Source organism: Pipistrellus hanaki (assembly GCF_964339955.1).
Source record: "Pipistrellus hanaki genome assembly, chromosome: 15".
NCBI lineage: Eukaryota > Metazoa > Chordata > Mammalia > Chiroptera > Vespertilionidae > Pipistrellus > Pipistrellus hanaki.
Window position 1 is genome coordinate 11317555 of NC_140517.1, and position 15478 is coordinate 11333032.

The 15478-nt window shown below is 56.4% G+C and overlaps 2 protein-coding genes across 3 annotated transcripts; both read left to right on the forward strand.

The window, feature by feature from the left end:
• The first annotated feature begins 768 nt into the window (after nt 1–768).
• Nucleotides 769–11921, forward strand: EDC4 (enhancer of mRNA decapping 4). 2 transcript variants are annotated; one of them, XM_084861315.1, is made up of 29 exons: nt 769–1046; nt 3711–3867; nt 4245–4356; nt 4654–4753; nt 5005–5194; nt 5301–5448; nt 5532–5636; nt 5969–6078; nt 6161–6244; nt 6324–6419; nt 6519–6621; nt 6741–6921; nt 7014–7086; nt 7166–7257; nt 7336–7523; nt 7616–7728; nt 7821–7980; nt 8284–8717; nt 8794–8898; nt 8983–9135; nt 9221–9257; nt 9362–9539; nt 9654–9809; nt 9914–10029; nt 10134–10299; nt 10385–10571; nt 10664–10883; nt 10963–11126; nt 11374–11921. In XM_084861315.1, exons 1-29 carry the CDS (start codon nt 965–967, stop codon nt 11564–11566), a joined length of 4203 nt encoding a protein of 1400 aa, XP_084717441.1. In that variant the 5' UTR covers nt 769–964; the 3' UTR covers nt 11567–11921. The 2 variants fall into 2 exon arrangements, with proteins under 2 accessions (XP_084717441.1, XP_084717440.1); XM_084861314.1 differs by having other exon boundaries at nt 9362–9809.
• Nucleotides 11922–12195: 274 nt separating this feature from the next.
• Nucleotides 12196–13806, forward strand: NRN1L (neuritin 1 like). The gene is made up of 3 exons (XM_084861316.1): nt 12196–12398; nt 13188–13293; nt 13410–13806. Exons 1-3 carry the CDS (start codon nt 12317–12319, stop codon nt 13693–13695), a joined length of 474 nt encoding a protein of 157 aa, XP_084717442.1. The 5' UTR covers nt 12196–12316; the 3' UTR covers nt 13696–13806.
• The last annotated feature ends 1672 nt before the right edge of the window (nt 13807–15478 follow it).

Below are 15478 nucleotides of genomic sequence, written 5' to 3' on the forward strand. Positions count from 1 at the left end.
GCCCTGTTAGGGGTTTTAGGATTGGCGAGGCACCACAGCTATGCCTGACCTGTACTCCCCCTTCCCCTCTACGGAGGAATGGAGGTCAAGGACTTTCTCAGACGCTGAGATACTGCCTGGCTATACTGGGCACAGGCTGGGTGTGTGCTGTTAGAGAGGAGAGCATATTCAGGAGATTTCAGTGGAACTCATCTAGGCTACTGTGTATTTGGGGGGTGGGAGAGAGAGGTAGGTGCTTACTGCCTCTTAAAACACCTTGTATTAAAATCTGCAATACAGCTTCTTCCATGTACCTGTGCCTGAAATGTCTGCAATAAAGAGGTCTTTGTAAACCGGTTTCTTTCTTCCTGCCTGAGGGTCCTGGGTTGGGCAATGGGCTGCTGGAGGGCTCTTAGGAAACGATGGGATGTTTTTGGTAGAGGTATCGTGATCTAGCAATTCCTGGACCTATTGACATCCTGGGTCCCCTCATTTCCTAAAGAGGAAAGCGAGACTCCTGCTAATTGAGCTTGTTCTTGGAGAGGTCTAACTACAGCCTCAGTGGCGGAACTGACCGGGTCCTAGGCTCATCACGAGTCCATTCATGCCTTGGGAGTGGGCCTGGACCGGGCGGGATAGTAGGGTTTTCTTCTGCCTCAACCTTGCTAAACTCACCGGCCCCGCCGGCCCTGAGGCGGGATAGCGGAGGGAGCCAGCTTCAGGAAGAGGGAGGCGTCCGCTCTCAGCCCGGAACCTTTCTTCTCCAGTCCGGGCAGATTCCGGAGCCGAGGCTCGGCGGGCCGGAAGTGGAGGCGGTTGGTGGGATTGGAGGGGCTCCGGGGCTCGGTGCGGGCCGCTGTTTGTGCGGGTGGACCCCATTGTAGTGACCTGCGTGCCGTGTCCGGTCCCTGCGCGGCTGTGTCCGGCCGGTGCGTGACGGCAGCGAAGCGAACGCGGCGCGTTCCGGGCGCTTGTGGCTGGGCCTATGGCCTCCTGCGCGAGCATCGACATAGAGGACGCCACGCAGCACCTACGGGACATTCTCAAGCTGGACCGGCCCGCGGGAGGTGAGCGAGGACCGCGGGGGTGGGGCCTCGCCGCGGGGCAGAGGGGCGGCTCGAGCCAGGCTCGCCCTCAGGGCCTGCAGGCCCCTCCGGACCGGCTCTGCACCCTCCGGGCTGGCGAGGGCAGACGATGGTTAGAGCGGTAAGCCCCTAAGCATATTCCCAGAAGGGCGCAGACCCCCGGTGCGATCCCTCCCCTCCCCACTCCACCCCGGTGCCGGGCCTTTTTGCCTCGTCCTTCAGCGTCTCGGCTGAAGGTGAGGCTCCTTCTCTTAAACCGCAGGGCCCCCATTGGTTTCCTGGCCCTGAGGTCTATAGTGTTTCTGGTACTGATCTAAGTTCCCAGCCCGCTTCCTTTAGTTCTGAGGCCTAGTCTGTGCTCTGCACATTGAGTTGTGTCTAGACTTAGGCGCTGTGCTGAGGAGCTGTGGATCCCCTCTGCAACTTGCCCTTCTCTCCAAAAGAGAGACTTTAGGCATGCTTTCTGAAACTTTTCCGGAGAAAAGTGGCCACTCTCAATTCTGTGTCCTTTCTGGGATGAAGGCAAATCACAGACTGCCTGGCTCTGATTGAACTCGGCTACAAACATCTGCCAGCCCTGGTTTATTTCCTTTCTCTGAAACTTAGTTTGGGCTTGCAGCGATACTTCAGAGCTGCTCCTGCCCTCGGGAGCCTGTAATGCTGTTGACATTGGGAGAGAGGAGTGTTTTGTTTTTTTGATGGGTATAGGATGGGTGGGTTGGGGACTGCAGAGTGCCTGAGAACAGGTCTGAGAAAGGAGACCATGTTTAGGTTTTGTAATATGAACAGTTTAGAGTCAGGAAGGCATTCACAGAAAGGAAATAGCATATGTGAAGGTAACCAGAGTTTCCTGGCAGGTTCAGCGAACTCTAGTGGTTAAAAGACCAGCTGTTGATGGTGGTTTAGGTGTGCAGTGTCCAGAGCTGAGAACTGGTGTTTCCTCAGACCCTGTTTTTTTTTCTTCTTTTCTTTTCTTTTCTTTTCTTTTCTTTTCTTTTCTTTTCTTTTCTTTTCTTTTATTTAAATTGATTTCAGAGAAGAAGAGAGAGATAGAAACATCAAAGATGAGAGAGAATCATTACCAGCTGCCTCCTGCACACCCACTATTGGGGATTGAGCCTGCAACCTGGGCATGTGCCCTTGACGGGAATCGAACTAAGGACCCGACCCTCTATCCACTGAGCCAAACCAGCCAGGGCCCTCAGACCCTGTTCTTAAACCTGCTGAGAGGCCCAAACTGGCTGCTTCAGCAGCAAGCACTGGTGTTCACTCAGGGTGTGGTTAACTACCGCCTGTTTCCTGAGAAAATCCATCTGCTGCCTGGAACCACTGAGCCCTTTGCACAGTCCCAGAGTGTGCTCCCTTTACTCATGAGCTTGGCTTGGGCCTTTCTTGCTCAGCAGCTGCTAGGGAGACTAGACTCCACAAGGTTTGGTAGAGCCCGGCATGGCCTACCTTGTGCATTTGTTTGTCCTCATGATAGCCTTCCTGGGAGGGAGAGTGGTCAGCTAACCCCTGAGCAGCCAAGGTGGCTCTGATCCAAGCGAAGTGGCCTGCAGACTTCTTTTCTGAACTCCTTGTTTATTGATTGATACTGGATTCTCCTGTTTGCCAAGGAGCTCCAGCTTGTCTCCTCTCACTGGAGGACCATGTCAGACCCCAGGCTTTTTTGTCTCTAGAAACTTGATGTGATCCAGAATGTGGAACCCTAGTCTCCTTGCCACCTGGGAGTTTTGGAGTGGTGGTCGAGTATAGGAGGGTGGTTGAAACTCAATGAGTGGCAAACAACTAAAATGCTGTCTTTCCTGACTCAACACACTACCCCATCGTTTCTCTCTTTGTCCAGCTCTTCATGTTCATTCATCCTTTGTTTACCTGCCCAGGGAAGCTTCTTCTGGGCCATTTCTCTGAGGGGCAGGCTCCTTTCTTCCATACTTCCACATCTTATCACTCCCCTTCCACGCCTTAAGAGCTCATCCTTCTTCTCCAACCCCTGCCACTGCCTTGGTCTAGGCCCTGGTATCTCTCATCCAGATTCTCTACTATTCTGCATACTGCCTTAGAGCAAGGAGCCCTCTGGCCAGTGCTGACCGGGTCACCTTCCCTTTAAAAAAACGTGTGGCTCTCATCGCTACAGGGAGAATCTAAGCACCTTACCCTCATAACTGAGACCTCTGCAGCCTTGTTTTCCCTTCCACCTTCCCATGTTTGTGTGTTCTAGCTACACTGGCTTGATGGCAGTTCTTCTATAAAATCTGTCCTGACCCTGCCTTGCCCTCCCTCACGTACACATAGTCCTTCTGTTAATCAGCTTAATAATAACCCACAACCATCGGACCAACTTACACATAGTCCTTCTGTGTTGACTCACTGGGGCCTGAGTAGTAATTGGCCGTAGAGGATTTTTTGATGACTTGTACCCCGCTCCCAGGTAGAAGAGCCTCATGCTTATCCTTAGTCCTGGTATACATTGGGTTCACCTTAAGTGTTATGGAATGAGAGATGAACAAAGGGCCTGCCTTCCCATAGACATGTCTCAGTTGAGTGTTCCTAGAGTACCTTATGGTTCCAGAGGGAGGCTCTGCAGGCGGAGAGGTCAGTAGGCAGGTGGAACAACCTCATGATAGTGGTCCTACCTGTCCTCAGGCCCCAGTGCAGAGAGCCAGCGGCCATCTAACACCTACAATGGTGACCTCAATGGGCTCTTGGTCCCAGACCCCCTCTGCGCAGGCGATGGTACTTCAGCAAACAAGCCTGGTCTCCGATCCAAGCCATCCATTAACCTGCAGGAGAAGCAGGTCATGTGAGTACTTGGGAGATGATAGTGGTGGTGATGGCATCTTTGGAGTGTCTGTTAGCTGAAGGCATGAGATGGGATGAGAGAAGGGCTGGCAGCCTCTGCTGCTCCCACACTAGATGTCCTGGGATGGAGCACTTAACCACATTGAGCTTGCCACATGTGAGGGGTGAGGGCAACCTCAAGGGTGTGGCCTAGACCTAAAGTTTAGGTGCCTGATCCAAGGCGGGAGGTGAGCTACCAGTCTGGGGGCCAGTGGGCCCAGAGCTGTGCACCTGGGAGTGGACACCTTCCCCATGGTAGCTGTATCCTCTCCACATTCCTACCCTGCCTATTGAGACTCGAGGTAAACAAGAGTCAAGCTTGTGCACCCCTCCCCGCAGCTGCCTCTCAGGAGATGACAGCTCTACCTGCATTGGGATTTTGGCCAAAGAGGTGGAGATTGTGGCCAGCAGTGACTCCAGCATCTCGAGCAAGGCACGGGGGAGCAACAAGGTACTAGGATGTTGTGGCACGTATGGTGAATGGGGCACAGAGTCTCTTCCTCTCTACTCCCTTGCCGCTAGTTCTTATGGGGACCACCTTAACAGGCAGGTAGTGTGCCCCACCCAGTCTTAGGAAGCCAGAATTGGCTACCAAGTCTCTGGGAATCTGGCCCCAGGAGTTGTGATTGGGTGGCTGGGCTTGCACATGCGGCCTCTACTGTCCCCAGGGATGCTGGGGAGCACCTAAGCTCTGGGAAAGCTGCCCTAGCCCTCAGCTTTTACGACCTTCCTCACCCTTGGTTCTCAGGTGAAAATCCAGCCTGTCGCCAAGTATGACTGGGAGCAGAAATACTACTATGGCAACCTGATTGCTGTGTCCAACTCCTTCTTGGCCTATGCCATTCGGGGTGAGTTGGGTCAAGGGAGAGGAGGGAGGTGTTCTGCCAGAAGCTCCAGAGATGCAGATTCAGTAAGGCCACTCAGCCCACTCAGATGTTAGGGATACAATGGAAGTCTTGTCTCTGCCAGGCCTTGGGGAGCCAAGTGGAAAAACCAAGCTTGAGGTTGGTGGTAACACTGAGGTGGGCAAGGGCAGAGCTTCTCTGCTGCTGCCTGGGCCTAGACACTCACTCACGGCCAACCACTGTCCCGATTCCAGCTGCCAACAATGGCTCGGCAATGGTGCGGGTGATCAGTGTCAGCACATCGGAGCGGACCCTGCTCAAGGGCTTCACAGGCAGCGTGGCGGACCTGGCCTTCGCACACGTCAACTCCCCCCAGTTGGCCTGCCTCGATGAGGCAGGAAACCTGTTCGTGTGGCACTTGGCTCTGGTCAATGGCAAAATTCAGTATCCTTTCCTTGGGATGGAATGGGGGGCTGAAAAAAGGTGGGCAGAGCTGGGGATCCCGGACACACTCATCAAACACTTGTCCAATCCTTAACACCCCACTTAGAGAAGAGATTTTGGTCCATATCCGGCAGCCAGAGGGTACACCACTGAACCACTTCCGTAGGATCATCTGGTGCCCCTTCATTCCCGAGGAGAGTGAAGACTGCTGTGAAGAGGGCAGCCCAATGGTGGCCCTGTTGCATGAGGACCGAGTGAGGAGGCTGGACATGGGGGTTGGGGGGCGCGAGCAGCCATGGTGGCGTGGGCTGAACACTCACCTCTCTGTACCCTCCAGGCTGAGGTGTGGAACCTGGACATGCTCCGTTCCAACCACAGCACCTGGCCCGTGGATGTCAGCCAGATCAAACAGGGCTTCATCCTGGTGAAAGGCCACAGCACAGTAAGCCGGCAGCCGATGCCTCCCTTCCCTTCCCCTTTCCTTCTGTCCCTCACCTATTCCTCATGCCCGTAGCTGCTCACATAGCTTTACTGGCATTCTGGCCATGGGGATGGGGGTCACAAAGTAACCTTTACCTGGGGAGCTCATGCCTAATGTGCATCCCATGGCTCTCGTCTTCTTTAAGACACCCCCCCCCCCCCCTTTACTCAGTCTATCACACAAACGTGCGGATCCACTGTGGGTCAGGCCAGCTCACTGTCATTCTCATCTGTGATGGGCTTGCTCCCACCTCTAGTCGGGTGGTAAAGCAAGGCTCTTTGGGTTCTTCCCAGTACCTGAGTGAAGGGGCCCTCTCACCTGATGGGACTGTCCTGGCGACAGCGAGCCATGACGGCTTTGTCAAGTTCTGGCAGATCTACATTGAGGGGCAGGACGAGCCAAGGTAAGGCAGGAGCTGAGGGACCAGGAACCCCTGGGTAGGGGACTAGATCACCTACTCAGGTCCCTCATCTGCCTGCTTGCAGATGTCTGCATGAGTTGAAGCCCCACGATGGGCGGCCGCTCTCCTGCCTCCTATTTTGTGACAACCACAAGAAACAGGACCCTGAGTGAGTGAGTGGGCAGGCACGCGGGTGGTACGCTAGACCTTGGGCTACCAGCCAGTCACTCAGTGTCATTGCTTTGCAGGGTCCCTTTCTGGAGATTTCTCATTACTGGTGCTGACCAGAACCAGGAGTTAAAGATGTGGTGCACAGTGTCTTGGACCTGCCTGCAGACCATTCGGTAAGCACAAGCTGGGGAGCTGGCCAGGGGTAGCAGGGTTGGGGATGTGAGTTCTTTCCACTCTCTTAGGCTCATTCATCCTGCCTTGTGGCCTCCCAGTTTCTCCCCAGATATCTTCAGCTCAGTGAGTGTGCCCCCCAGCCTCAAAGTTTGCTTGGACCTCTCAGCGGAGTACCTGATTCTCAGCGATGTACAACGGAAGGTAGACTGCACTGGGGACCCCCCGGGGAGAGTTGGTATCATCGGGGCAGGTAGGGACATGTGGCACATCCACAGCCTTCACAGCCCCTGAGCTCAGCTGTGAATGCACTGCCTGTGCAGGTCCTTTACGTGATGGAGCTGCTGCAGAACCAGGAAGAAGGCCGTGCCTGCTTCAGTTCCATCTCTGAGTTCCTGCTCACCCACCCTGTGCTGAGCTTCGGTATCCAGGTGGTGAGTCGCTGCCGGCTGCGGCACACGGAGGTGCTGCCTGCTGAGGAGGAGAACGACAGCCTCGGGGCTGGTGAGCTGCTCGGGGTCGGGATATAGGTCGGGATGTAGGGAGTGCCAAGGCACAGGGGGCCAGGGGTTTAGTTGTCCACACTGTCCCTGCAGATGGGACCCACGGAGCAGGTGCCATGGAGTCTGCAGCCGGTGTGCTCATCAAGCTCTTCTGTGTGCATACCAAGTGAGTGTGCCCTGTCTGTGCCCCTCCTCACCCTGCCGACTCTGGCCCCTTCGAGCCCTCTCCTACTCTCTTCCTGAAGGGCATTGCAAGATGTGCAGATCCGCTTCCAGCCACAGCTGAACCCTGATGTGGTGGCCCCGCTCCCCACCCACACTGCCCGTGAGGATTTTGGTGAGTAAGGGGTGAGGGGTAAGCAGGTTAAACTGGCCAGGGTCTGAGATCTGATTAAAGTGGCAGATTTCCCCACAGCATTTGGAGAATCTCGGCCTGAACTGGGCTCTGAGGGCCTGAGTTCAGCTTCTCACGGCTCCCAGCCCGATCTCCGACGCATCGTGGAGCTACCTGCACCCGCCGACTTCCTTAGTCTGAGCAGTGAGACCAAGCCCAAGCTGATGACGCCTGACGCCTTCATGACACCTAGCACCTCTTTACAACAGGTTTGCTGGGGTTGGGGGCTTGGGGCTTAGGGCAGGGGGACCTGGGAATCCCTACCCACAGACCACAACTCTTACTCTCTGCATCTCCCCAGATTGCTTCATCCCCAAGTAATAGCAGCAGTAGCAGCAGCAGCAGCAGCAGCTCCTCTCTTACAGCTGTGTCTGCCATGAGCAGTACCTCCGCTGTAGACCCCTCCTTGCCCAGGTGAAGTGAGGGTCAGAGTTGGGGGATGGCGAGGGCTGGTGCCCGTTGATGCCAAGGTCCGGTTGCTTATGCCTCAGCCTTCCTGCCATCAGGCCACCTGAGGAGCTGACCTTGAGCCCCAAGCTGCAGCTGGATGGCAGTCTGACAATGAGCAGCAGCGGCGGCAGCAGCCTGCAGACAAGCCCCCGCAGCCTCCTGCCCAGCCTGCTCCCAGGTCCAGCTGACAAATTGACTCCCAAAGGGCCTGGACAGGTGCGTGAATGTGAAATGCAGGTTAGCAGGGGTATAACTTCAGGAAGGTCAGAGCAGTCTTCTCCTATAGCACCCTGTCTGCTTGTCCTGTTCTGCCTCAAGTGGCCCATAATTCCCTTGAGGTCATCTCAGCCTCCCATATTCCCTGCAGGGCAGCTCCTCAGCTTATCCATTCCCACCTCATCTCCTCCTGAGCGTACTGCATCCCCCTTCCCCACTTCACTGCAAACACCAGTGCCTCGTCTCTGTGTTTCCCCCACCCCTATTTCCTTCCATCTAAGTCCCCGTTTTGGCCCACTTCAGGTACCTACTGCTGCCTCTGCACTCTCCCTGGAGCTGCAGGAAGTTGAGCCCTTGGGGCTACCCCAGGCCTCCCCCAGCCGTGCCCGCTCTCCTGATGTTATCTCCTCGGCTTCCACTGCCCTGTCCCAGGATATCCCTGAGATCGCATCTGAGGCCCTGTCCCGTGGCTTTGGCTCCTCTGCTCCTGAGGACCTTGAGCCCAACAGTATGGCCTCAGCTGCCTCCGCACTGCATCTGCTGTCCCCACGGCCCCGTCCAGGGCCTGAGCTCGGCCCCCAGCTTAGCCTGGATGGAGGCCCGGGGGATGGGGATCGGCATAGCACCCCTTCCCTTCTGGAGGCAGCCTTGACCCAGGAGGCCACAGCCCCTGACAGCCAGGTCTGGCCAACAGCACCAGACATTACTCGGGAGACCTGCAGCAATCTCGCAGAAAGGTGAGGAGCTTGGGAGGGGAAAATATACTGTTGGTAAGAGTTTCAGACAGTCATCTGAGTCGGCCTGTCCTCCCAGCCCCAGGAATGGCCTTCAGGAAAAGCATAAGAGCTTGGCCTTCCACCGACCACCTTATCACTTGCTGCAGCAACATGACAGCCAGGACACCAGCGCTGAGCAAAGGTAGATACCACTCCACACCCTTTCTCTCACAGGGGAGGGCCAGCAAGTGGTAGGCACTTCGGCCTCTCTCTCCCCTTTTCACAGCGACCACGATGATGAGGTGGCCAGCCTTGCCTCTGCTGCAGGGGGCTTTAGCACCAAAGTTCCCGCTCCACGGCTACCTGCCAAGGACTGGAAGACTAAGGGATCTCCTCGGTCCTCACCCAAGCTCAAGAGGAAGGGCAAAAAGGATGACGGGTAGGAGAGGTCCCGGGGCCAGGGAGAGGGGTGGCCCTTACGTTGTCTGCATGACTGGACCTGAGGTGCTTCTTGCCTATGGCAGGGATTCAGCCGTGGGATCCCGGCTCACGGAGCACCAGGTGAGTGCACCGATACCCTTTCTACTGCTAGGACTCCTCTCTCAGGGAGGGGAGGAGCTCGGGGACATGTGGGGTAGGCATGTGATGGTTGGTGCTACTGGCAGGTGGCAGAGCTCCCTGAGGACTGGCCAGCACTCATTTGGCAACAGCAGAGGGAGCTGGCGGAGCTGCGGCACAGCCAGGAAGAGCTGCTGCAGCGTCTGTGCACCCAGCTCGAAGGCCTGCAGAGCACCGTCACAGGCCACGTGGAGCGCGCCCTCGAGTCTCGGCACGAGCAGGAGCGTATCCTTGAGGGCAGTGACCTGGCATGGCAGAGGGGTACGGGCAGCTGCGGCCTTCTTAGACCTAGAAGGGAAACGGGACCTGCTCCAGGCCTGTTCCTTAACTACAGCACAGAGCGGCGGCTGGAGCGGGCACTGGCCGAGGGGCAACAACGGGGTGGGCAGCTGCAGGAGCAGCTGACACAACAGCTGTCCCAGGCACTGTCTTCAGCTGTGGCTGGGCGACTAGAGCGTAGCATACGGGATGAGATCAAGAAGACGGTGCCTCCATGTGAGTTTTACATGGAGACTTCTGGATGGGCTGCGTGGGAGTGGGCCCCCTACTTGTCAAGCTTCTTCTCACGGCTCCATCTCTCCCTCCGCACCCTGCCCCAGGTGTCTCTCGGAGTCTGGAGCCTGTGGCAGGCCAACTGAACACCTCGGTGGCCACCAAGCTCACAGCTGTGGAGGGGAGCATGAAAGAGAATATCTCCAAACTGCTGAAGTCCAAGGTGCGAAAAGGGGCAAAGATGAAGGAGGTTGGTGGTTGGTGGGGTTGTCAGGCCAGCTTGGGCTCAGGCTTTTGGCTTGGCCCGGCCCCTCCCTCTACCCCCAGAACTTGACAGATGCCATCGCCCGAGCAGCTGCAGACACGTTACAGGGGCCCATGCAGGCCGCCTACCGGGAAGCCTTCCAGAGTGTGGTGCTGCCGGCCTTTGAGAAGAGCTGCCAGGCTATGTTCCAGCAGATCAATGACAGCTTCCGGCTGGGCACACAGGAATGTGAGTGGAGTCATATATGCTCCAAGGTGGAGGGGCTGTCCTCTTCTTCACCATCGCTCTCATGGCCCCCATGATCAACTTTCAGACTTGCAACAGCTAGAGAGCCACATGAAGAGCCGGAAGGTGCGAGAGCAGGAGGCGAGGGAGCCTGTGTTAGCTCAGCTGCGGGGCCTCGTCAACACACTGCAGGGTGCCACTGAGCAGATGGCAGCCACTGTGTCCAGCAGTGTTCGGGCTGAGGTGCAGCACCAGCTGCATGTGGCTGTGGGCAGGTGTGTGGGTAGGGTACTGGGCAAGGTGGTAGGTTTGGAAAGGGCCACACCGGATTCCCTATCTACCTCATCTCCCTCATTTCCCTTTGCAGCCTGCAAGAGTCCATTTTGGCACAGGTACAGCGCATCGTTAAGGGTGAGGTGAGTGTGGCACTCAAGGAGCAGCAGGCCGCCGTCACCTCTAGCATCATGCAGGCCATGCGCTCAGCTGCTGGCACTCCTGTCCCTGCTACCCACCTCGATTGCCAAGCCCAGCAAGCCCACATCCTGCAGTTGCTGCAGCAGGGCCACCTCAATCAGGCCTTCCAGCAGGTATGCCAGCCATTAGGCCCAGCTAAGGCTCAGGTGTCTCCTGACAAGGCCCACACACTAAATGCTAATCTCTACCCAGGCCCTGACAGCTGCTGACCTGAACCTGGTGCTGTACGTTTGTGAAACTGTGGACCCGGGCCAGGTGTTTGGGCAGCCACCCTGCCCACTCTCCCAGCCTGTGCTCCTTTCCCTCATCCAGCAGCTGGCCTCTGACCTTGGCACTCGAACTGACCTCAAGCTAAGGTGAGTGGGCGCATTTGGACCAGGAGATGGGCTCAGGTGGAGGTGGGAGAACAGTTCAAAGCAGAGACTCCAGCTCTAGCTTGACTCCCTCGCTAATTCTCTCCACCAGTTCCCTTTGCCTCCACCCATCTCAGGCCTGGAGGGTTCCTTTGTCAGGCATCCCTCTCAGCCTCAGTGCCACCAGGTGGCGCTCCCGTCTGCTGGAGCCCACCTGTAGCCTATACCTTTCCTCCGTCCTTGTCCTCAGCTACTTGGAAGAGGCTGTGATGCATCTGGACCACAGTGACCCTATCACTCGGGACCACATGGGCTCCGTCATGGCCCAGGTGCGCCAGAAGCTCTTCCAGTTCCTGCAGGCCGAACCACACAATTCACTCGGCAAAGTGGCCCGGCGTCTCAGCCTCATGTTGCATGGCCTCGTGACCCCCAGCCTCCCTTAGCTAAGCCTGCCTTGCCCTGGGGTGGGGTGGCACTGAAGGCCAGCAGACAGGCCCAGGCCAGAGCTGGGTCATGTCTGCTCTTCACCTGCTCAGGCTTCCACCTCTGCACCTCTGAGGTGGTGGAGGGGGTGAGCACTGGCTGTGGTCTACAGGTTACGGTAGCCAGCAGGTTAAGGCTGGGCCCAGGGTGGGTATTGTGCCTTCTTGGGTTCTGCCATGCCTGGAGCATGACCCCCCGAGATTGTGATACCACTTGAGTTGAATTTTCCATGTTGCTTTTTACCTCTGTTTTGGATCTTTTTGTTTTTGAAAAACATTAAGGAATTCAATTAAATGCTTTTGGAATAAAATGAAATATGTGTGCTTTCGGTGTGTCTTTGGAGTGACTTTGATAACTGCTCTCTATTCCCTGGCCTAGCTTCTCCTTTTGTGGAGCCCTGTCAAGGCCAACCCACTCCCCACAGTTCTGGCCACCCATCCTCATCGGTCTTCCTACATCTCCCCTCTCCATCCCTGGGCCAACGGCCCTGGGCTCAGCTTAGCACAGCAGCGATCCCCTGGGCTCTTATCTCTAGGGTCCCTCTTTGTCACCTTGCCTACTGATTTGCCTACTGGTGGTGGGGCTGCCTGCTGGCTTTGAAGCCCCGCCCCCAGCTCCCATCCAATCACAGTCCCTCCTTCCGGAGGCTGGGCTGAAGGGCTGCACTCCAAGCGGAGCTTCTAGTTCTGGCACCAGGCTCCCAGCCAGGGATGATGCTCTGCTGCTGCTGTCACCACTGCCAGCGGCTGCCCCGAGCGGTGGGGCTGTTGCTGCTGCTGCTGTTACCACTCGGTGAGTGCAGGAGAACTAGACCTGGGCCTGACACCCTCTCGTCAGGCTGGGTTTAGGGTGTGTGTGGGGGGGAGAGGCTGGGGCACAACCTTCCTGAAGGCTGGAAGCCAGTGTGGCAAGGAGGTGCAAGGGCTCCATGGAGGGAAGAATGTGTACCGTGTCTTTAGAACTGAAAGTGAGGGGTGTGAATTGAGCCCTGGTTGTGCGGGGAGGACCTCAACATTTCACAGACTCCATTCTGATAAAGGGAAGACATAGCCTTTGATGAGACTCAGACCAGCTTTGGGGTCCCCTGAGGTCTTCTGTTAGGATCTGGCCTGGATCCTGACACCCTCTATCCTGCCCTACCTGTCTGAAGATACTTGTTTTGGATGGGGTGGGAAAGTCTGACTAGACTTCAGAGAGACTGGATGGTGCTGGGGAGGGGAAGTGTGGTTTGGACCCTGTCCCCCTTTATCCTGTTCTTGCTCCTTCACTTGGATCATCTTTTCCCGACTTGGGGCTGCAGAAGCCCCAGAAGCTCAGAGGAAGAGCTGACCCCTGGGACGTGAGGACATTACCCTGTCTTCCTCCACATTGGCTCTGTTCAGTCCCACCTAGAACAGCCCAGGCAGGTGATCCCCAGATGTGCCCCTCCTTCCCCTGGGGTACCTCTTTCACGCTGAGTCACGTCCCCAGAGCTTGCCAGAGTAACTAAGCCCCTGGGGTTGGGAGGTGGGGCAGTTCATCCTATCAATTATTTTCCACCCCCACCCCACTCCCCCATCCTTTTATCTCCCCTGGAGGCAGCTGCCATGGGCCAAAGCCGCTGTGACATATACCAGGGCTTCGCCAAGTGTCTCATCCGCTTGGGGGATGGCATGGGCCACGGAAGCGAGCTGGAGGCCATCTGCAGGTAAGAGCAGGTGCAAGGACAGCAGCCTGCCCCTCTCTACTCTCTGTGCCTGAGCCTCTTCCCATTCCAAAGCCGCCTTGTCCCACCTAACTCCCCTAATCCCATGCCCTGAACAGGTCCTGGAATGACTTCCACATCTGCGCCTCTCAAGTTCTGTCAGGTTGCCCGAAGGAGGCGGCTGCTGTGTGGGAGTCACTGCAGCAAGAAGCTCGTCGGACCCCGCACCCAGATAACTTGCACACCCTGTGTGGCGGCCCTGTGCGCGTCTGGGAGCATGGTGCAGGCCCCGAGACCAACCAGGAGACACTGAGGGGGGCAGCACCTGCCCTAACCCCAGCCCCTGCTCCCCTGCTGCTGGCGGCGGCTCTGGCATTTTTTTGCCTCCTGGGGCCTCTGGCCTAGCCATTGGGGTCAAGTAGCAGTGCCCCCGCTGCTACCCCAGCTCTGATGGCTGTCCTCGAAGCTCTGTAAGGTGCATTCAGCTTTCATTAAAGGTATTTATATTTGTACTGAGCTCCTTCCTTTCTTCTGGCTGCTCACTGCCTGACTGAGACGGAGGCCTCCAGAAGCTGATTCCCAAGACAGAGTGGGCAGGGCCCAAGGCTGCCTCAGGGGACTCCATCTTTCTCCTTGCAAACACTCATTTCCCAGGGAGCAGTGCCGAGCTTTCCATTACGTGCAGGTTCCAGGGCCTCTCGTGGTCTGTCCTCCCAGGTTGGTATTCCTAGCCCTACCTGGCCCCTAGGGAACCTGTGAGATGGTGGAGTGTCTCACCCTACTCCCCACTATGGCCGTCCCCCCGCACCCCTGCTTCATGCTAGCCTCCAGACTCCTGACCATCTCATCCCCTCCTCTGCTGAACTGCCACCTTAGCCTTTAAGACAACTCAAAGGAAGTGCTCTGTCCTCTTCCTCTCTGGGGTCGTGTCCATCTGAGGGGGGCGTGTTTCAGAAGGTGGGGAGCCCCTGTTGGAATTTACATTCAGTTCCCCAAGGTGACCTGGAGCGGCTGAGACTGGAGTCCCAACAAGGGTTCCCCTGGCCTCTGCTCTCCACAAGCTTCTTCTCTGAGAAGAGGTGTGCAGCGTGAAATCCAAACAATCCCAGAAGGCATTCTGGAAGCATGGAATGGGAGTGAGGGGAAGAGTAGGAGTCAGCATGGGCACATTCTGAGGAAAGGAGGGGGCTCAGAGAGGGTGAGAGCCTCCTCTGTTCAGTCTCCTACCACCAGCACCAGACCCCCCCACAGTGGGCACTGCATGGCCTCCTCACTGGCTTCTACTCTCCCTCCCTCTGCTTTATTCCCCATTTTCTATATTGAAAAACCGATTCTGCTGTTAAGCTCCTTCTCATTGTCTAGGAGGCTCTATATAAGCCAGCTCTGCCCACAATTTATCTGTCTACTCAACTCCCCTCGGCAGCAGCACAGAGGAGAGGCGTGATCTACCTATCCAGCCCCTGGGGTCAGGGGAGGCTTCAGAGAAGGAGCGTGATAGGGGCAATAGGAGGTAAGGATGGAGGCTGACAAGTGGTGGAGGAGAGGCGGGGCTGATTTGGAGAGGGCATTACAAGAGGGGCCCAAAAGAATCAGTTGTGAGGGAGAGAGAGAGGGGTGGGAACCCATATCAAGGCAGGCCAGATTGACACTAAAGCCTGTCCTGGGAGGCTGTGCCTCAGGACAGAATCAGGCCTGAGAGGACCCTTGCAGAGGCTCCAGAGTGACAAGTGCTTCCAGAGACCTCCACCCACATATGTATGAGTCCTTCTTCAATCCATGCTTCCCAAATACCATCCCATGCTGATTAGGTGAGGTGCTTCCATTAATTCCCTCTCTGCCCCATCTTGGCTCCTGTGCTTCATTTGCCTATACTTTTATCCCCACGTCTCTCTCCACCAGCACTACCCATCTTCTATCACCTGAAGGAGAAAGTTCAGAAAAACAACACTCCCAGATCTGCCCCTTTTTGACCACCAGCATTTTCCAGAAGGAAAGACCATACTTTTGTTCCTCTGGGTCTTTGTACATCTATTATCTCTACCCTTCCCCATTTTCTCCTGGTGAACTTCTTTCTGGTTCATTATCACCTCCTCCAGGAAATACTTCCACTCTGATTCCAAGCTGAATCAGCAGCCTCCTGCAGGTCCACACAGCTCGCAGCTCTCGTCTATCTCAGTACTGATAGTGC

Excerpts from the sequence above, each read along its gene's own strand:
- EDC4 (XM_084861314.1), top strand. The coding sequence starts at position 965 with ATGGCCTCCTGCGCGAGCATCGACATAGAGGACGCCACGCAGCACCTA. Across the intron at positions 3,868-4,244 it reads CTGCAGGAGAAGCAGGTCAT|CTGCCTCTCAGGAGATGACA; the intron begins GTGAGTACTTGG and ends CCCTCCCCGCAG. Across the intron at positions 5,195-5,300 it reads CTGGTCAATGGCAAAATTCA|AGAAGAGATTTTGGTCCATA; the intron begins GTATCCTTTCCT and ends CACCCCACTTAG.
- NRN1L (XM_084861316.1), top strand. The coding sequence starts at position 12,317 with ATGATGCTCTGCTGCTGCTGTCACCACTGCCAGCGGCTGCCCCGAGCG. Across the intron at positions 12,399-13,187 it reads GCTGCTGCTGTTACCACTCG|CTGCCATGGGCCAAAGCCGC; the intron begins GTGAGTGCAGGA and ends CCCTGGAGGCAG. Across the intron at positions 13,294-13,409 it reads GAGCTGGAGGCCATCTGCAG|GTCCTGGAATGACTTCCACA; the intron begins GTAAGAGCAGGT and ends TGCCCTGAACAG.